Raw genomic sequence first — 22,203 nt, forward strand, 5'->3', positions numbered from 1 at the left:
GTAGAAGACTTTGTCCATGGTAGAAGCTGGACTGGTCTCTGTTCACAGCCTGTCCATTCTCTGCGCGCTTACCTCTGTGGCAGCAGAGCTCAGGGGAAACTGGGTGGGATGGGTAAAGCAGGGATGTGGAGTCTGAATATAACCCACCAGGAGGCTGCTAGAGAGAAGATTCACTAGGCAAGAGTTTTGATATTTCCTTCCAAGAAATTCTTCTACAGGTCAGAAACCCAGTATCCATCTAACAGTTCTTGGGAATCCTGGGTGGTTCAATATCAGCAATGATAGCAGAAATGCTCCAGTTTTAGACTAATCTTGTAAACCATGTTGATACTGTATTGCTGGTTTCTGCCCCAAATTCCACCCCATCCACACAGACAGGGGCAGCTTCCAGCCCCATCCCACTCCCTGAGGAGCAGATGCTGTTGGCACTTGCCCTGCAGAGAGGCAGGAAGAGGCATTCACATGGTAGCACAGCACGTTATCCAAACAGCAGCTTTTCTGAAGAGAAGGTGGCAGGGCAGAGGTGGCCTGGAGTTGCCCTTTGGACTGTGCTAGTCCAAGCCTTGTATCTGCCATAAAACAAGCAGGGGAATGACAGTAGCCATGAGTGAGTATTGTGTTATCTTATTACCTGCCCCAGAGCACTGGGGCGTTTGCATCCCTTCAAGGGACTCAATATATTCACTTCCCAGCCATTCTGTGTATGTTCTCCTCTCTTCTACTGGCACAATCTCAACAGTGGAATCCTTAAAAATCAAGTCTTTTCCCTGAAAAGTTGAAGAATCAAACATTTTGAATCCATTTCCATTGCTGCTATTTCCAAAGTAGACCTGAAAATAATAAAAAATTCTTAGTATTTTGCAAGATGAAGTGCCATGTTCCTGTCATACAACATGAAATATGACAGGAACTGTTTTGTAGATGAAAAATTCATACACAATTGCAGAATCTCTTATGCATTCCTTTTAGACGCTCCAGTAGATCAGATACAGAATTCTGCCACTGGCAATTACAAGAACAGCATTTGTGATTTTGTTTTTCTCAGTTACTATCTGGAAAAAGAGCTGTAGTTTTTTAAAAATTCTCCTGCCTAAATATTGTTATGCAATATAGGGTTTGGCTGCCCAGAAGTTACAGACATGACTGAAGCCTACCATGGGGATATTGCTCAGTCGTGATTTTGAACTAATTAACTTCAGGATGGAGAAGAAGGAACCTCGCTGTGGCAGCCAGGCACACTCTGCCTGCATGGTTTACCACGTACATGGCTGTAGCATAAACAAATCCACAAACAAACATTCTATTGCATTCCAAGGAAAATTCCAGCATGGGAAAGCGTTAGCATGTACTCTGTTTCTTGTAGACCTCAAAGTAATGCAGAAACAGAGGAAAGCCATGGGAAATTACTACTGCAACCAGTGGCTGGGCAAAAAGTTGAAATCCCTTGTGCACCAGGGTGGTTTTACTGGGTGAGTTACATGGTTGTATTTTACCTTCTCTGTCACACTCCCAGGGCTGTGCACTGTGCACATGCTGCCAGTGCCATGATGCAGTCCTTATCCTCGGAGTGTGTTAGACCATATGGAACTCCCCCCAAAAATAAATGGATTATTAGTACCTGGGCTCTGTCCAGTAGTCCATATAGAGCAAAAACGTTGACATCTGGGTGAACCATAACAGCCTGAGCTGGCACCTGAGCCAGGTGACAACTGGCAAACTGGCTGACTTCAGCACGGGCACCATTTGGACATAGTAACTGGAAATCAGTGGACTTCAACTTTTGGGCCCAACTAGCAGTGTTTTTACCTGAAAAAAAGAAACTGGTCATTTTCAAGCAATGAATGCTTTAGAGCAAGGAAAAATAATTGGATTATAATAAAGAGACACGTAAAACTAAGTACCATCTGTGTTTTCAAACACCGTTGAGTGCTTCACAAAGGCTACATCCCCAGCATCTTCTGCCAGGCACCTAAAGAAAGTCAAAGATATGAATTCAATTCAAAGCATCTCTATGTGAACCACATTTTTTCAGTAACTCATAGGTTTAGAATGCAATTTTTTTTACAGGCATTCCTTAAACAAATGTACTGGGTCCAAAGTTAGTAAGAAAAACCAGAGAAATTAAGCATCTTGGATGTCGAGAAAGGCAACATCTTTGCAAAATACAAAAAAAAAAAAATATTCTGAATCACAAATTTCAAGAGTGGAATAGAGTAGAAAAAAATTATTAAAAGGAGTGTGAAAAGCAACAGGAAAGACCAGTATTAGGTGAGTAAAGAAACAGAAGATCTATTATGTGATACTCAATGCAGCATTTGCAGCCCTGTATATTGAAGACCTCTAGTTAATCTAACTGCAATTTCTAAGGGTAGTGTTCCAGAACTAAGTTCAGTTTTCTCTAATTTTCTGATGCAGAAGCAGCCCAACATGACAAGGGACCCTAAAACCACCTCCTCTCCTATGTAGCTTATTCTGTAAGTGTTTTCAAGAAGCATTTCCTAAAACAAAATAATTAAACCCACCAATGAAATAGATGTAAAGCTGTAACTGTGCACGGCTTATGCAATACAAAATGCAAGGAAAAGTTATTACTGGTAACAGTTACCAAAAATGCATATGTTTCAATTGCACCTGGTTTAACATCAGCAGTTCTAATCAAAGGTCTTACCACGATGTGGTTGATGCGGTCATGCAGACAACAAGGACTAGTGGGGCTGTTCAGTGCATTTCCCAATCAGAAAAAGCTTTCCTAACAGATTTTTTACTACTCTGGGCAGTTTAATTTGCCCCAGGCAGTTGGAATATACACAAACACTGAATGGCCTCTCACATCACACCTCTAGTAAAGTTAGTCTGAAGACAGAGTTGAAGGAATCTGGAAATCTGAATTTGAAGTCCATCTCAATCACCTTCCACAACCCATTCTTCTTTCAGACAGGATCACCTGAGTGTCACGGATAGACCTACCCTTACCTTGAGGAAGACTGTGATCCTCCATTTTTTCACATTCTACACATTTAAATACTTAAAATGCCCCACATCACTCAATGAATTAAACACCTTCTCTATTAAAACAAAAGTGATCTCCATATAAAGTTTGACTGTATGGGCACTATTATCAAATGCAGAATCTTAGAATTATGAGCAAGGCTCATGCAGCCTGTAACAGCATTTGTTGCTCATTTGTCTGGTGACTGGGAGCTGGCTCTGTTCTCATGAAGTCTATGTTCTGTACTCATGAAGTACAGCAGAGGATCTGAAGTTTGCCTGCAAGGCAAACCCAGCAGAGCAGCTGGACTCAACTAAATAGATTTGCAAAAAGAAGTTACCCAAATCTATCTAACGCTTTAGTATTTACTAGGCAGCTGCTGTGGAAGTCTCCTCCCCTGAAGGAAACAGGTGGCTTTCTGCCAGCTGTTACATGCACCATTACCTTCTGAGGTGACAGTCAGGAAAAGGAAGTGCTTGTTCCATATCTGAGAGTTTCACAGTCTTTGGGTATGGCCCCATGTGTACATGTACGCTGTTACACTAAGTATTCATTCCATTCTATACTATTTTCCCCCCTGTATTTTTAACATACTCTGTTTGGAATAGGTTTTGGTGATTGAACATTGGCCATAGCTGTTTGTGCTGTTCAGAAATCTACCTTCAGATACAGCCACCAATGAATCAGAATAGTGAAGACACATTCCAGGCTCCTCATCACAAGCCTGTCACTCTGCAGGGACTTACAGAAGCCAGATCGTGGCTACTGTGTGTCTGCTTCCCTGCTAGAGCTCCCTATGGATGAGCTGCCCATCCAGAGTGGCAGACTCCCTGTCCCACTGGATTAAAGCAAGACTGCACACCAACAACAATCTACTTGATCCTCATGAGGTGGGTGCTCTGGGCACAGACATGTGGGTTGGGCTGTATGGTCACCTGGCTGGCTGCAAGGACACACATCCCACCTAATTTACAGCACCTGCTGCAGCAACAACAACCTCTGGTTGCTGACTGGGATGGAAACCAGGTGCTCATTGCATTTTGGCAGGCTGACACACAAAATCACAACGGTAGGTATCAGTTACCTGAAGGCTCCACTGTAGCTGTAATAACGTTCTTGGCTACTTGCACTGCATTTGTTTTTTCCACTGTCATCTCCAATACACAGTTGACAGAGCTTTGCTGGGTAATTGTCCTGCTCAGCTGAGGGCACACAGCTGGCAGAGAAAAACTCACTCACAGCTGGGGAAAGACAAAACCAACATAAGGAGTGAAAAGTGTGGGCTCTTCACAAAAAAAGGCAGATACAACATCATGATGCAGGTTTCAGTAGAACACTAGAAATACAAGTTACAGCTGCCTTACTGGAACTCACAAACCAGGACTTCTCAAATATTTTCAGAGCACTCTTTAGTTGACTATGTAAAGTCAATAAAATAGTGGGGGTGTGCTGGGGGAGCAGTCAGGGAAGGTTCTCCTGTGACATCTGTGGCAAGCTCTGAACTCCCAGTGTTAAAAGGACATGGACATTCTAGAGCAAATACAGTGGAAAGACAGTTGGATGCTCAGAGTTGGCTGAAGCACAGCTTGAACTTTCCAGGCTGAGAACTGGGCTTGGTCAGCCTGGAGAGAAGACAACAAACAGTGTATTGCTATCTTAATTTACATAGTGGGGTTTTCAGGAAGACAGAGCCAGGTCCTTCTCAGGGATGCAGAGCAAAAGGATGAGAAACAACAGACCAAAGTTATGAGAAGGAAAATTCTGATTAGATACAAGAAAAGAAATCCTTTGTACCAAGGATGGTCAAATAGTGGGACAGGGTTCAGAGAGGTTGTATGTAATCTGTGTCCTAGGAGTTACTCAGAACCTGCCTGGACATAGCCCTGAGCACTATGAGCTACCAGACCTTTAAGTAGCTGTTTGGACTAGATGACCTCAAACTGTCCCTTCCAACCTAAATTAGCCAATGATTTTGTGATAAAGGAAAGGATACTTTTGTGTTAGATGTAACATTTTCTGTTAGAGATCTCCACTAGTCCACACTGGTGGCAAACTTAAAATTTCAAATCATTGTATTAAAAACACAACACCCCTTCACAAACAGGTATTATTAATATAGAGCTATGAAATATCAAAATTAATTCCCTAATTAAAGTTTATCATTAGACTATTACTATCTTTTTGATATATAATAATGTTGTCTTACCTTGAGGAATATTACAGTCTCTGCTCTTAATAATCCCCCTCTTAATTAGTATGCCAATGGGAATATTCCATCCAGCATTTCTCCCCAGCCCTGTGTGGCAGGACTTCTTCCCTCTCAGGTCACTGATGGTGAATGCATTGGACAGATTTCGTTTCACTACCACCACTGCATAGTATGCATTGCTGCTGTCATCAGCTTGTAGAAAAAAAACAACACATTACAGCTTTCCTTAAGCATTCTCACACCTTAGTGATCATCTGTGGATCCATTACACTTATCTGGTGGCAACCTCAACTGCACCAACAATCTGCTAGTCAGGGAGTAAGGATGTACATGCTGCTGCATTCACCTATGGTCTGTAAGCTGGTACTGCTACACACCTGAGCTGAATAATCTACAGACAAGATGATGAAAGTGTTCTTGTTACCATCAGCTCTTATAAATACATCCCTCTGAAAAACAATGTTTGGGGCATAAGTAACTTAGAAAATCTGCTTCAAGAAGTTGTTTTTATGTGAAAACTTCAAACCTGTATTAAAACTTCAATGAGTTTGGCAGCAAATTTCAGCTCTGCCTTAGTGACACTGTAGACACAAGCCCTCTTTTAATCCGTGACTCTGAAGCAGCCACATTGACAGGAAGAATTTGCTTCTAACTAGAATCTACTGTGCAATTTCTGTATTTTTGCTTCTCTTAAAAATATTTTGACTTTGTGAATACTAGTTTTTTCCACTGAAAATATTTTTTTTTCAGAATTCAAAAAACAAATGAAGAGGTACGAGACTAAAAATTGCCAAAGATTCAACCTGGTCCTGCAGCAGGACAGACAGAAGTTGCCTCACTATAGAAGCTCATCTCATATCCTCCTCTATCCATGATGAGAGGGTCATGATTTTTATTTCCTTTGAAAACAGCTTTCCTAGTAGGGCTGGGAACAAAGGACTGTGCTTTTAGTGCTGTTTTCAAACAACCTGGAAAAATAAGGCCAATATTTATGTTTCTGGACCTTCTTACCAGAATAACTTTCTCCAGCAGCTGGTACAAGGCCATATGTCTTCCCAGCTGTGTAAATATCAGCTCCACCCAGAACTACAACATCACTTTCCTTCTTCTGAAAAATAAAAGAAAATATAGGATTTCTGAAAAAAAACCCAGCAGATACTTTCCTTGCTACAATGACGACACCTTTATGGTCACACCTGTGGCACCCTGAAGGGCAAGGCTGCCAGCAAAAGAGCATCACACTGCTAAAGAAAATCTCCCAAATGTGCATAAAGCATCATCACGGAAACAGAGGCAGGAGATTTCACATACAGAGGCTTGAGTTAGATGGGAAACAGTGTTCTCACAGCCAAAGATCATCAGGGTCCAGGTTCATCCAGACCATCTGAGCTACAGATCATCTTGAAATCCAGTGTTCCTACTGGTCACCAAAGTGAGTGCACATCTCTCTAACCCCACCTACCCAGCAGAGAGCAGCTTCTGTTCATTTGGTTTATGGCACAATGACTGCAGCAGCCTACCTGGATCAGCTCCATGCACTCTTCCTTTGTCTTGGCTGAAACACACTGAATTGCTGGCTTCAGATTCTCTTTCCTAAAGGCAACGGCCATTTCACCACATTTCCAAATCTCCTCAGTGGATAGAACACACCAGTTCAGGCTTTCTGGCATTGCTGCACAAAATTGAAAAGCAGATACTACATTCACTTTCTTTGCACTAGACAAGGAGCCATCACACTGCCCACTGTCACATGTGTCCCATATATGTTATTGAAAATATTTGCCCCTGTGTTGCTCCCCATCCCTCCAGCTCAGAGTTACACCAGACCAGGAACCAGGGCACTCCCTGACGAGCAGTTATGTCCACACTGCAAACCTCTCCATAGCAAAGGAACAACAATTTCTACAATTACTGACCATTAAGCCCAGCCACAATGTGTTAGTTGAGTGCAGCAAAAAGCCACCCTGAACACAAGCTTCCTCACACTGACAGTCATGGAGCAATGCCCAGAAGAGACAAGTCAGGAAGGTGAGGGGCTTTGCCACAGCACAGATCACATCTGGGAGGCTCAGTTGCCAGGATTTTTAAGCTTCTTAAGGCAAAGATTATTGTAATTTGTGTTTCTGACTTTCCCAGAACGTGTATCAAGTAATTTCTACTTTCTTCTAATAGCAAGAAGGACCATAATGCTTCAATAAAGAGCAGCTGAAGGTTTCCTTCAGGTTGTGGAGGAAACCCTCTGCTAGGAGCCCATTCACCATATTTTATAGACTACCTGAGGATTTGCATAGCAGCACATTACTTCTCCTTGTCAGCAGGTAAGAAATTAAGTACCAGGTAGCAGTAGCATCTTACCAGATTAATGTCTCTCATACACTAGCAAGGGTGAAAAATGCCTGCATCTTATAAAAAAGTGGGCCAATTTGCACAGGAAAATGTTCTGCAATGCACTATTGTTTCTAGGTCAAAAAGTGACCTTTGCCCATGCTCAAAAATCAGATTCGCATCTTGCCAGAACCCTCCAAGAGTGGGAAGAAAATAAAGCAGAATCAAGATGATCTGTGTTATCAGCTATCTTTTTTCTTGGTTATAAATAGGAATCTACAGACAACTTACTGTTGGGGTTGCAGCTCAGAGCTTGCATGGCATGAAGATACTCATCACCCAGCCATGCCTGGTAATTCTGAGCTGTGATTTCAACAAGCTCCGTGGTGGCATCTCGGAACAGAAGATTTTGGGCACCGTAGGCTGCAGAGTCAAACATCTGAAACTTGGCATCCACCCCATTAAATCTTTGCTGTAATATTAAAGAAGAAAGAAGCACCTGTCACATATCTCTCTACCTGGAATGTGTGACACCCCATACCACTTCAAACCCCACAGAGCCAAAAGTGCTCAGATATCCTGTTTTCAGTTTGGTTAGACTGGTGGGAGAACCCTTCTGAAATGCAAAGTAGCAATGAAAAAAGAGTCTCCTACTTGTCCCTGGTTTAGGAGCTGGAAGAGAACTGTCCCGTCTGTGTCAGGCCGCACAACCACAGCCCGAGCAGGGACTCGGGCCAGATGGCAGCTTCTCCACTCTGTCACATCAGCTCTTCTGCCATCGCGACACAGCAGCTGGAAGTCCCGGGAGCGGAGCCTCTGGGCCCAGGAAGAAAGGCTTCTCCCTGAAATCAGACAGGATGTGCTTAAGGAACAGACATCAGGTGGGGCTGATGCTTCTGGCTCCAAGCTTCACATGTGGAGCAGAACACTCATCTCCTGAGCATCTCTGAACTGTTCCTGCCTGCACAGGATATCCTGTGCATCTCTGTCGTCCTTCAGTCCTGTAACACTTGTGAGACTGCACTGAGCTGTACTGGTGTCTGCAGCAGTATCAAGAGCATCCCTAGTTTAGGATCATGTACAGCATTTTCTGTTTTTTTTTTCCCCTGGGTCAGACAGGTACAAGATATTAAAACAATGTTAGATTCAAGGAAGTTTTTACACAGTGCCAGATAGGGCATGTTAACTCTCCTAGTCTCCACTGAATCCCTTGGCAGGCTGGAGCAATGTGACAGCCCAGGACTGTATAAAAAAGAGTTTTCTGCTGTTGAAGGCCTCTTTCCAGAAGCAGCTTAGGATTCCACCTTTTACCTTTACCAACACTATCAAACATTTTAAAAATTCTCTATCTCCTGGTGCACACCTCAGAGGGTACATCTGTTTTCAATATTACAGCATATTTTTGCTGATTCCTCAATTCAAAATACATCAAATATTTGATATTACACTGTCATTACAGATACCGTACTTCAGACCTTGCAGCTATTTTTCAACAAGCTTCAGGATTACTCACCATCTGTATATTCAGGCACTGTGCTGTGCTTCACAAAAGCAACCTCTCCAGCATTTTCAGCCAAACACCTAATAAATACAAATCCAACCACAAAAATGCATTATAAAACCCCCGTGCTCTGGCCACTGCCGGCTGACAGCCTGAGGGCTCTGTGCTCCGTTCCATCAGCCACAGACACTGACCTACTTCCTTGTGCTGAGAGTTTTGCTCAAGGCAGAGACTAGTGGCTGTTAGAGCATGAAGTAAACTATCATTGTCATTTGGTGAACATGAACAACATGTTCAGTGCTGCCTGGGACAAACACCATGACCTTCTTTGTCCAATACAGTTCTGTGTCTAAGGCAGGCACATAATCTTTTGGGGAATTCACAGGGAGGAGCAAGTGTTTCTCATAAGCAAATTCTGCCCTCATTAATGCTATGACTCGGGGACCGGGACCTGCAACACAGCACACAGATGGGAAAGAGGAAAATAAAGATTGGTGTGCAAAAATGGAGGGCAGAGCAGCTCGATAATTCAGTGCAGCTGAGGTGGGATGACTGAAATAGCCAAGTAGGGCAGCTGTTCAGCTCTCAGACTCCAAGGATCATCAGGTTTTACTGGGAAAGATAAGTCAGTAAAGCCTGCTGAAACACTCAGATTGTGTCAACAGCTGGAGACAGCAAACAGCAGGGGGCTTTCCCTACCCAGTATATGTGCTAAATATCCATTTGGTTTTAATATTCAGGTATTAATACCTTAAATAATGGGTTAATAATTACTTTTATTCAGTCAAATTAAAAGCATGGCTATCCTAACAAAACTACAAATTTTCTAACAAGATCAACTGGAAGCTCTGTAGCTTCAGTTTCCTGTCAGTGAGGCCTGAACATGATGACTACGGAGAGGGTACAGCAATAAAAAAAATTGACAAAGACACGATTTTTACCTGAAAGCCCCACTGTAGTCATAGTATTGCTCCTGGGAATTTAGTTGACATTTGTTCTGTCCTTCTGAGTCCCCTTTGCAGAGCTGACAGAGGGATTTAGGATAGTTCACACCATTTGCTCCAGGAACACAGCTTGCATTGAAATAGTCACTTACAGCTAAATGCAAAATTAGAATGAGACGTTTTTAGCAATGAATAAACAAGATCCTACAATTTCATTTTAACACATCCACACAGTACATCTCTACAAAGACATAGAAGGCATAAGTTACTTTCTTCTTAAAAGGTAGTTTCCAAGTTTAAAAAAACCAAAACCCTGCAGTCTTCATCAGACCTACATTAGGTCTATTCCATCGTACAAGGAGCACCAAAGTCAAAGAACAAAACAGCAGCTGAATCACATCTCTGGACACACACACAGGGTCCCAAGACCATTGGGAGAGCATTGCTGAGGAGATCTTTGCCCTCTAACTCTTGCCTTTTGGAAGGTCACATCCCATTGCTGCCAGGTGCCCGGTGTGAGTGAGGTAACCCACGGGCACATCCCAGCCTGCAGTCCTGTTGATGCCGGTGTGACAGGAGCGCACACCCTTCAGACTGTTGATGGTGATGTTGGAGCTCTTCTTCACCACAGCCACAGCATAATAGGAAGTTCCAATCTCTGCAGCATAGGAAGAAAGAGAAGCAACCTAAGTAGCCTCACAGCAGCATTACAGTGACATACACTGATTTTTGGCCTCTTGTGACTTCCCTACCCACAAGCAAGTCACTCTGTTCACATCCTTGGTGAGAACCTGCTGCCTGTGTATCAATGTACCCTGTTATTTTTTCAGTGTGAATTGTCTTAGTCCACAGACAATCTGCTCTAACTTTGGAGGTCACTCTGCTTTGAAAGGGAGGTTCCTTGCTGGAGGAAGTTTTCTGACTTTAGATATATTTGGATTGAATTGAAACCGATATAATTTACTCCCCAGTTGGTCTTAATTTTGTTACAGCAGAGTGAACTGTTGTCTCTGGAGCATCACTGCTGATTTCATTCTCTTTGTTTTACAGTTTAATATAACTCAGAGTCAAGAGTTGAGGGTTTGAAGTGATCATAAGGTCATTTAATCTGACTTTATTTAGATCAGAAATCATTAAATTTCTTTCCCTTTTCTCTTATTTCAGCTCGTAGCCTGACTAATGGAGATAGCCAGCTTCTGGGTCCTGAGGCCCATTTGGTTTTAAGAAGCCAAAGCACAGGTCCCTCACCAGAGTCATGATGTGTTTAACAGGGTGGGGGGGCTGCTGCAGATGACCCAAGATCCTATAGACTGAGCCCAACAGCCACTTCTGAGGATGCCTTTGGCCAGGTGACACTGAGACCCAGCTACAAAACAAATCCAGCTCCATCTCACAACAGAGTGATGGGACGGCATTGCCAGCAAACTGCTTCCAGAGCTCTCCCTTCCCTTGTGTCTTAAAGTTATGGGGGGCATCCTCCAGCTCTGAACTACACAAGCACTGAATTATTGTCTCTGCCTTGAAAGGAACTCAAAGCTTAAGGTCACCCAGACAAGAAGCATAATCTAGTACTTCCTTTCTTCCAGCAGGTAATCGTATACACTAGTAAAAACAAAATCTAATTATTCTAATGCATGGGACTGACAGATAAACCTAATAATTCATGCTTTGCAATTCATTAATCTGAAAAGTATGGAACAGAGAACACAGTAAGCAGAGAGACAGTAAATAGAAACAAGAAACAACCCAACAAACTTATTACAGAAACAGCTATTCTGACCCAAATGCTTCAGGACACACTAGCCACAGCCCTGTGTCTCCTGTTTCCCCAGACAGTCTGTTACAGGCAGGAGCAACCAAGAGGGAACCTGAATACTACCTACTGTTTAGAGTCTTCAAGAGGACTCCAAATAAAATGCAAACAGCAAATACTTTTTCTTATGCATTTTAAGTGATCTAAAAGGCATTTGATCAGAACAGACCTTGATCATATACTTCCCCAACCACAGGTTTCAGACCATGCTCCCTTCCAGCCTGGAAAATCAAGCGGCCATCCAGGGTCACTGCATCTGCCAAGTCATCCTGTGCAGACACAAGGGCAGAATGTTTGTTAAAGCTTAATTTCAGTATTTATTAACAACCAGAGTGCCCATGCATTTAGAAGACACCCCTTAATCTGTATTTGTGTTTTCTTTTTTCCAGTTATTTTAAGGGCACACAAATTTCTGAACAACTCTTACCAAGAGGGATTTTAGACCTTCAAAACTGCCTTCCTGCAGAAACAATGCAGAAACCAGCCCTGCACCATGATGGCTTCACTAGTGTTAACAGTTCAGAGGAACCTTAGAAATGGATGCTGCAGCTCTGTGAAGGATCTTAAGGCCCAGTGATTTGAGGTTTCATTCATCTCTGTAGCTAGTACCCTGACTCTTGAAGATTTACATAAAGTAAATACATTTTTAGATCATACAGAGATAGTTCAAAATAGTATCTTTTGGGGCTACAAAATCTGAATGCCAAAGTGCACTCCAAAGCACCCTTAGATCCTGCTGGCTTGTAGCTCAGCACAAGCCAGACACGCATTTTGTCAGCAGGGGAGCAGGTGACAATGGGTTCCCGAGAAGGAGGAAGTATCTAAAAAGACTGTTCAAATTGGGAGAATACAAGTCTGAGGCATCCACTTTGGGGAACGTGTCCAACAGCACAATGTATTTTCTGTTGACTGTAACACCAAGCTGGCTGGGATCCTGCTACAGATGCAGGATTGCTCTGGATAGCACAGGACGGGACTTCCCACAGCAGCAAGGCCAGGAGAACTGCTGTACACACCTCTGGCCAGCAGAGCCAGCTCCCACTGTGTGCTGAACCTATGGGAGCCAGGAGAGGGCATTTCCCAGAGACAAGGTACTGCCAAGAAATAATCAGCAGTGTGACATTTTGCATTTCTAAGCTGATTCCAAGTTTCTTACCAGTTTGCTTAACCTCTGGTTTGGCACTGGAGGGAGTAATTTAGTTTCTCCATCCCTTGGGAGCTTGCAAAGCCCTGGTCAGGGCAGGGCTAGGACTACTCAGCACACCACAGCAAATTCCCACAGGCTGAACAACATACAGAGCTTGAACATTTTTTAAGGGATCATGTGAGAGCACAGGTAATATGTTGATGTTGACATCTAAACCAGATTTGAAGTTGCCATGTAATTTGAAATCTTTTACTTGTTTGGCTTGAAGGAGAAAAAAGATTATATTCATTAATCAGCTGAAACAAGAGATGTCCTGAGAGTTGCTTCTCATGAATAAGAGCTGAATAAATCCAAGGGAACCTAAAGCAGACTTGGTGTTGGAAGATATTTGCATCTTAAAGAACAGACACAATCTTTCTGGAATAACTACATGCGATATTCCACTGGCGAGGGTTAGAGCACAGGACAGTTTAGGAATCAAATACAGCCTGTTGTTTAGGAGGGACACCTGACAGGAGAGGAGGTGGGAGTTAGAGGAGGTGGGAGTTAGAAGGATCTTACCCTGAAGAAGAACAAAATGAGCTTCTAGAATTGGTGGTGGACAGAAAATAGAGCAGATATAATGGAAAGGGTATCACAGAAGTCATGAGGCATATTATATGGCCATATTTTCATAGGAAATTGCACTTTTCTGACCAAAAAGCTGAACTTTCGAGCTCTGTTTAGACACAGAGCCTCTGATCAATAGCTTCTATAAGAATAGCACAAGACAAAACCAGTCTATTGTTGTATTTAACATGAATTAGCTTCCTGGCTACAGACATCTCTTTTAAATACGCACAATTATTGCTGAGGTGTCATATCAACAGCAGTGTGGGTGTATTACTTTTTTTTGCAGCAAGCATTTGCCAATAAATTTAGCAAAAGCATGGGACTCACATACAATTTTTTAATAAGTATACATGTGATGGACATATTCTATTCATTATTTTCAGAGGAAGTTTATCTCTGTATGTCACAACCACAACATTTCAGAATTACCTACATAAGTGTTTCAAAGACCTGCTGAAAATAAGCACTGGTCACATTAAATATTGTCAGGTTCCCTAGTTAAATATTTAGGTATTTCTTAATTTTTACACACCTTCAATCAAAAAGGTTTTTTCCTTTATCCATGTGCTAACACAGTCACAGGTCTAAGTCCAAATTATGCAGTGTTACAAAACAGCACCTGCCTCTTCAGCCACTGTGTCCTGCTCCCTTCTCGGCCTCAAAGATCAGAGTTCAGTGCAGATGCCAACTCAGGGGTTCCACACAGTCCTACACAGAGTAGGTCAGCTTGAATATTTAGTAGATTATTAGCACAAGGGAAAAAAAAAAAAAAAAAAGAGGTCTAAAGGACAAAGTCTTGTCTGAAGCCTTACAGTGAAAATTCATTTCATCAGAAAGCAACTTACTCATGCTGTCTGCCTGCCTGCTACTTCCAATGGCTTGCAAATGCAATTCTGTGAGCTCTGTATTTCAGAAGCAGACAGGCATCAGCCCTTTAAATAATCTGCTTTGCAGAGTCTAACAGGTCCCTCTGTTCAATGCAGCAATCAGCCAAGTGGTTTTGGGAAGACCTGACATTAGAATGCCCTGTCTAATCCCAAGGTAAGATCCACATCTGTATCGGTATCTGCTCTCAGCATTTTTCAATACAGCCTTGACTCCCTTGCTCAAGAACAGTATTTATCAAGAGGCAATGAGGTAGTCTTAGGAGTCAACCATTCTGCTTCATTGACAAAAATTACAAGACATCACTTTTTGAAATCTGTTCCTTTTTTCTGGCCACACAATCATCTGCCTCATCTCCCTTCAACCTATTCTTTCAGATCTCCTTTCCTTGCTCTGAACCTCTTGTCCTTGACAGGCTGCATCTCCTCCACAAAAACCTGATTCTTGGGCATATCTACAGAGAATACACAAAGAGCATTATTGATTAACACAGCCAGCCAACCTTCCCTTCCCCCACACTCTGCCAGTGAAGACAACCATGATTACCTGCCTCCACACTGCTTCTAACATCCACTTTTTACCTTCTACCCCCTCCAAAGGAAGGAATTATCTTGCATACATCATTTTGCAAATTCACATGTTCCCAGTCTGTAAAACCTTTCCCAGAGGCACGCTCTTTTTGGAAACTGAGCATACCCTGGGCAGCTGAATTAATACAGCTTAATACAGAGGTTTGCCCTTTGCTCACCCCACTTGCTACTTTGCCTCTCTCTTGTACTCAGTATTGGGAGATTTGATTTGATTACACTCAGCTCATCTGTTTATACAGCAATTTCCATGACAGGACCCTGAAATGGGAGTTTGATCCAGAGTTTATCAAAATACAATCTACTTAAGAGGCTAAGCAGCATAGCTTTAATTACTGTCTGCATCTTGTAGCTCCATCCCTTCTTAAATGTCTGCTAAATAAATCTGACACAATTTCCAAATCAAAGATTAGTATTTGGGAGGAAATATTTAAGACCTTATCTGTGTTCCTAACGACTGGCCATATGTGAGCAGCCAAAGAGATGACACGGGGCCATTCTGACGTTCAAGTTCGTATGTATACTTTTGTGTCTTTTCTAAAAAAGATATGCCTTGATTTTTCAGAGCCATGAGTGCCAGGAAGCAGAGGGTCAGCTGCCTGGATGGCCAGACACTCACCACAGACCTGTGCACCTCGCCAGAGGATTATTATTAGGCACATGAAGAAATTAAAGCAATGACACTGCTGTCACTCACAACTCACCTTGATCATCTGGGTACAGTTAGCAGCTGACCCCCCTGCTGTACACTCCAGAGGGGGAAGGATGCCAGCCTCACTAAAGGCCTTGCTCATGCCATTACACTTAGAAAGTTCTTCCTCAGAGACTGTGCACCACCGGATACGCTCCAGGCCGAGAGCTGCAAACACAACACCAAGAGAAAATATTACAGAATACATCCGAGCTTTACCATTTAGAAGCAAACTTTTGTTCTGCTTCTCCTCCCTAAACAGAAAAAAATCAGGTCTCACTTTGCAGTGAGTCCTTAGAGATGATTCCCACTTGCATTCCGATTAACATGAATCCTGAAGTTTTTTTGACCTGACCACAAGATCAGACTCAGATACCGAAATCCAATGGCATTTGTTTCTGTCATAAGAAATGTGGATACTGTGGAATAGGTCAGGGCATCCAGACTGTTCTAAACACCTTGCAGAATACATCATCTTAATCAAAGTCAAAAGCATGTGAAATTATTATTTAAAATGATACACTACAAAACCAGAGACTGTCCAAAGACAACTCGTCTCAAGTATTGCTAGTTAGTACCTGGAGTCCTGCCCATATTGGTCTGAATTTAAAAAGCAACCTTAGGTGCTCAAAAGCCTTGCCACTAGGCTTATTATGAAAACTAGAAAAGTAAACTTGGCCCTTCAAAACAGTCTTTCATAAGAGATCATAACTGCAGTCAGGAAAAGAGGAGGGCAGAGCCATAAAGGAAAAGACTCAAGTTTAGTAGTGGAGATTTCCATTAATTAGCAAAGAAAGGTGCCTTTCAGTGGCCCCAAACACCACCCTCCTAAGTGCCAAAGTTACAAACACTTGGTTGCTTTTGTAAGGAGATGTCATCGTGCCCAGACAGTGCGGTGAAATGGAAACGCACCCGTGGGTTACGCTGACAAACAGGCACGGGTCATTTTCGTAAGCAGGGACACAACATTCCACTGTTTGTCTACAATTTCCATTTTTAAGCTGGAGTCTGCTGTAAACCATTTATCATGTGGTTTTCTAATACCTCTAGCTGGCCCTCTACTTCCCCCCCAGTGCCATGCAGCTGAGATGCCACATCTGACGGTGCAAGTTAAAAATTACTCCACTAGTGCCCGATAGTGCTCTGTGCACATTTTCTGACTTAGCGGCTGCAGACTAAACAAGACTGTTGATGCCAAAAGATCCAATACTGAAACAGTGGGTTTGGCTTTCTGTTCCTCTGCAACACAGAGCCAACTCTACTGCTGTCAACAAATATTAAGTCAGACTTGGAAAGCTTACAGGAAGTTTTCATGGCAACATGTGCCAGTAGAGGGAGAAACAACTGCCCATCTCTGAGTTGCAGGAATTCTGAGAACCAAGATGGTTGGGAGAAAGGCATAACAGGTCATGGTAAAAACACACCTCACAGAAACTTAATGTTCGTACTAACTCCTCTGCCGGGGTGAAATTTTCAGCATTAATTCCTTGGGACTGAAAGAAGAATCCTGTTTTTCATTTTGGAGTTTTCTTTTTATAAACATAAGCAAATAGAAATTAAGATGGAGAGCATCTCAGTAGTTATAGATGCTAAGTGCCATTTTTCAGCCTCAGCATTCTGAATTTAGACATAGACATACAGGAGGTAAAACATGAACTGTATGATGAAATCATTAGCCATACACCTGAAACATTAAGTTCATTTAGCTCTATATTTCAGCCAAAATAGTGAAACAGCATGAATCTGTTGGTTTTTTCCTCACTCATCAAAAACCAGGTATCCTTACAAGTTAACCCATCTGAAGTGGGCTTGAGCACAGACAAGGCCTGCAGTTAGCCTCTCTTCCTACTGCCAAGGAAAACCTGCTTAAAACATCAGGTCAATGTCTGAACCCAAGTTTATTCTCAAATCTGGCCCTTCTGTATATCAGTAGATATACTTAAAGCTTGAAATGGCAGAAGCTGGCAACTTCCATTTGAAATATGCTCAGGGTCCTAAGCACACTATAACTATAACTGACAAATACCCCAATGACTCCTCAAAGTAACGGTACTCCATTGTGTAACATCTTGTCAAATGGCTATTTATACAGTTACTACTACACTATCATGGGCTTTCAACAGAAACAATGGGGGGAAAAACAGAATAAACTAGGACCATTTCTTTTTTGAAGAACTGAAGACTGCTTCAGAAACAGCACCTACACCTCTGGTGAAATTAAAAGCACTCACCAATACAATTTAGGAGTGACAGGAGAAAGCCAACATGTTGCACAGAGCATGATAAGTGGAATAAAGCAATTATTTCTATTTTTACAAAGTAAGCGTCATAGAACTGCTCACTGTTGTGAGAAACAGACACCACTGAACAGAAATTGATTGTGCTGAGGAAATACAACATTTGATAACAATGAATCAAGATGCATACATGGTGTTCAATACAGCCTTTCTACTGCTTTTCTATAATTTCCTTTGGTTTATTTTCTGGCCATATGAGACTGGCTCGGAAGTGGTTCTAGTTTCCTTGTGCTCTCTCACATCACACAGAGGTCCCATGCCACAGCAAAAGCTTTTGGACAACTTACCAGCATGAAAGAAGAGAAGATAGAAGATATTTCTGGAGCTCTTCATGGTGAAAATTTTGGAATCTGTGATTTTTTTTCAGCCTTCAGAACTCCCAGATATCAAGGCTTCTGCAAGAGTGCTCTCTCCAGTCTGCTCTTAGGTGAAAATCTGCTGCATTCAATTGCCGATGCACTTTGTTCACCAATATACCTTGCTTACCTTGGAACACGTCACCTTGTAATGACTACTGGAAAAGAAAGCATGCCTCTCTCCACCCTGCCTCTACACTTGGAAAAAAACATCAGACCTGGAAATTGCAAAATATTTGAGGTACCAATGAGGTCGCTTCTGCATTGGCACCACCCACCCACAGACTTCATTCAATAAACGGCTACACACCGGCACACAGGGGTGGGGGCAGGGCTGGGGAACCACGCACTAACCACGTACTCCTGCTGAGGTCTATGTATCCCTTGTACGTGGGGGTAAGGAAGCAGGAGGAGATTCAAGGTAAGCAGTTTATCTGGCAGAGCAGACAGTCACTTGATGCCACATTCTCAGCATTGTCAGAAATTGCATAAAGCCATAACCAGAAGCCCAGGCTCTTACAACAGCAAAGCCTGTACAGGTGGTACAGGACATGCTAAGTGCACATTTCCTGAAATTTAATAGCAAGTCCTATAAAATAGCTGAATTATTCTGACTTTTTTTAAGGTTTAAGAGAAGGCCCAGGAAGGATTCTCTCTCCCAGAAAGAGCCAAAACTGCTGACAGTAGCTCTGTTAAAAGCTTCTCTGAATTTTAGTGTAACTTTCACAGAGCAAGCCTCATTTATGCTGCCCTTTTCTTCATTTCTCATTAGTCAGTGAACTGCAGGTGCCTGTAACACTTTGTTTAGATGAAAGCCATTAAGTGCTGCTTTACTCTGCTGACTGCCATTTCTCAGCTCAGCACCCAGCTCCCAGAAACAGAAGGGCTGTGTCCCGTGAGTCCTCCCACCCAGGGAGAGCATGAGCCACACAGCATTGTGCATCCAACAGCCTGTACAGCAGGGAGTGAGGCAGAATGCTTCCAGCACTCATCAGCTACCTGACTGCAGTTTGGCAGGATGCTCTAACCCTTAGTAGGCACCTGTACAACAACAGCTGAGTCAATTAATTGCTATTTCAAGTTTAGAATTTCAAAAAAAGAGAGAATGATCCCTCCAGGCCTTCTCCCCAAACAAAACCTTATGGCTGAACTCTGATTGTTGGCTGCCTAGACCATCTGGAATTTATTGTCCCTTTTTTGTCTTACATGTTAAAGAATAACCTGGTGCCACTGCAGTATTTCCAAATGCCTTCAAGGACCCATTGCTTGGATCCCTCCTGTGCCCTTTGTACTGGCCAGATTAACATCTGAAGCCCTCTCTCCCTGATGTTTGCAGAAGGGCTTACATTCATATGCAGATAACAAGACTGATGCACAGTCCTAGCACCAGTTGCTTAGGACTGCAAGGGCAGGATTAGTAAGACATGAATATGGTACCAGGGCTCTCCTGTGGCTCTTCTGATCCTCTGTGGTAAAGGTTCAGAAGGAAGAGGAGCAGCCTTTTTGTACAGGAGGTCTATTCCAAACACAACCCCCTCTAAACAATCACACAAGCACAGTTCATCACAATTTAGATAATTTTCCTATTTTATTCTTAACTCTATGAGTACCTTCGCTTTAAGGAGATATTAAATTTCTCCTAGTTTTCACCTTAGCAAAAATGCCCACAAGAAAATAATATAACTTACAGTAATAATAGAGAGTAACAAATACTTCATCGAGCATGTGTCTGTATAGCAATTACAAATAGTTGGGTTATCATCAGGCAGGAAGAAAACCCACGATGCCTTCACTGCGCCAGCAAAAGAGTGGTAATGAATCAGTATGATGCCATTTGGATTTCCTAATTACTCTAGTAGTTAAAGTAGAAGCCTTAAGCAAAGTACATGTATCGTAAAATGTAACTCTAAAATACAGAAAAGTGTACCCAAGAATCAAAGATATATCAGCACCTGATGCTGGAAAAATGAGACCCCCCCCCAGAGAAACATTAAGTAATGCAAAACCCTGACAGTTACACAAGGTAATGCAACAAGGAGCATAAAGGCTTTCAGAATCAACTTTTCTGCCAGTGCTCCAAGGCAACACTGGAAGCAAACAAAACAAAAAAGGCAAAGCAAATACTCCAGAGTCCTTTGGGTTTTCTTGATCCAAAACTTGTTTTCACTCCAGCATGACACCTGTGCAAGGTAATTGCTGTGGACTTCAGTCTGAGTGGAGTATTTGGTGATACCTGGCTAGTTTATGACAAGTGCCTGGGGGTGAAGTTCAGTGACAGTTACTCAGACACTCCAACATATGAAAGAGCAATTCCTCACAGACCTACTCAGCTGAACAGGGCTCTTTCTGATGGGTTAAAAAAAGAGGTAAAAAGAAGTGTTTACAATACAGAGATCTCAGATGTGTTTGCAGATTTAATAAAGACTCATATCCTTCTATTTTTTTTAGAATTGGTCTTTTAAGATGTCTCACAAGACACCTCAAACAATCAGTCACTTTCAAAGAGGGAGACAACAGTACACTTCTAGCTGCCTTAAAATTTTATGACATTATTTATCAAAAGCTGCATCAATCCAGTACACCATGCACTTTCATGGGCAGGAATTCTCAGAAAGGCAGCACACTTGATTTCCCAAATCTTGAAAACCAGAAACTCTTTTGGGCCATGCACCAACAGCTTTAACTTCCTGTAAGCCTCATTAGCATTCCACATAACACCAGCAATAATAGTGTCACAAGTTTAAACCTGCTTTTAATGCAGTAACTTCACAGACCCCAATGTGGTCACTTGTCCAGAAAATCACATATGATTTTCATTTACAGTCTCAGTCAATTATTCCAAAGTGCTATAACACCTGTATTTAGCATAATTAAAAACACACTTGACAAATATATTGTACAATAAAGTTTATTAGCTGTTCTCCTCTTTCTAACAAATGGAATGGATAGTGTTGGTAATTCTTTACAAACCAAAGCTGATTTGGTTGTGTGACTGCCCCATGACTGCCATAAGTACATCCCTCTCAAAAACAATCTGTTGCATACAAGCAATGGCAGGTACCAAGTAATACAGGAATTAGAGAATTTCATTATTGGAGGTTTTGGTACAACGTATTCATAACATTCAGCACAGAATTTTGTGCATTGCAAATGGAAAATCTTGTGACTGTGCAATCCAAGACGAACATGTACAGAAAAAAATATATTGTTGACTCTGAATTCTCCCTTTGGTTAAGACATGCATATTACAAAGGGGACGGGGGAAGAGAAATACCTGGAGTTCCATAGAAAAGAGGAGAACCTGCAAGTATTTTTTTCTTGTACTAATATTCCCTGGACTTCATGCCCAGCCATCACAGCCCATTTGATTTTTCCGTGATTAAGGAAGGTAAATTCTAATTTTTTTTTTTTTTTATTCAAAACAAAAAGCTAGGAGTAGGTGGTAAAAGAAAAATATATATTTTTTATATATATATTTATATGTGTGCGCAACTATGTAAAGAAAATAATTCCCATAGTTACAGAGTTTAGTTAAAGAAAGTTTAATATATATATATTTATTATAACAAAATAGGCAGTTATTGTGGGTAAAATATTCATTAAAATCTGACCCCTAAGAACACACATATCTTTAGGCTATGAATCATTCTTTCATTGCCCTAATGACCATCTCTGCAGCTGTTTTCTGAATTACTGCCAATGGAAATTTGGCATTCCTCTGAAAAATACAAGGTTTCCTAGCACCTAAACATATTTTTAGGCTCAAAAAGTGTGATGATCATTATCTATAAAGAATTTCTGTAACACACTATAAATAGTGTTTCATGAGGAAGATTAAAAACATTAC

At 41.9% G+C, this 22,203-nt stretch overlaps 1 protein-coding gene across 1 annotated transcript; it reads right to left on the bottom strand.

The window, feature by feature from the left end:
• Nucleotides 1–57: 57 nt before the first annotated feature.
• On the bottom strand, nucleotides 58–18,333 carry MELTF (melanotransferrin; the record flags this gene model as incomplete). The annotated part of the gene is made up of 15 exons (XM_082288315.1): nucleotides 58–830; nucleotides 1,619–1,806; nucleotides 1,902–1,969; nucleotides 4,074–4,230; nucleotides 5,196–5,390; nucleotides 6,210–6,306; nucleotides 6,719–6,870; nucleotides 7,815–7,995; nucleotides 8,178–8,365; nucleotides 9,037–9,104; nucleotides 9,966–10,122; nucleotides 10,444–10,626; nucleotides 11,951–12,050; nucleotides 15,717–15,871; nucleotides 18,288–18,333. 15 exons carry the CDS (start codon nucleotides 18,331–18,333, stop codon nucleotides 552–554), a joined length of 2,214 nt encoding a protein of 737 aa, XP_082144441.1. The 3' UTR covers nucleotides 58–551.
• Between the last annotated feature and the right edge of the window lie 3,870 nt (nucleotides 18,334–22,203).

Source organism: Coloeus monedula (genome assembly GCF_965178545.1).
Source record: "Coloeus monedula genome assembly, chromosome: 10".
NCBI lineage: Eukaryota > Metazoa > Chordata > Aves > Passeriformes > Corvidae > Coloeus > Coloeus monedula.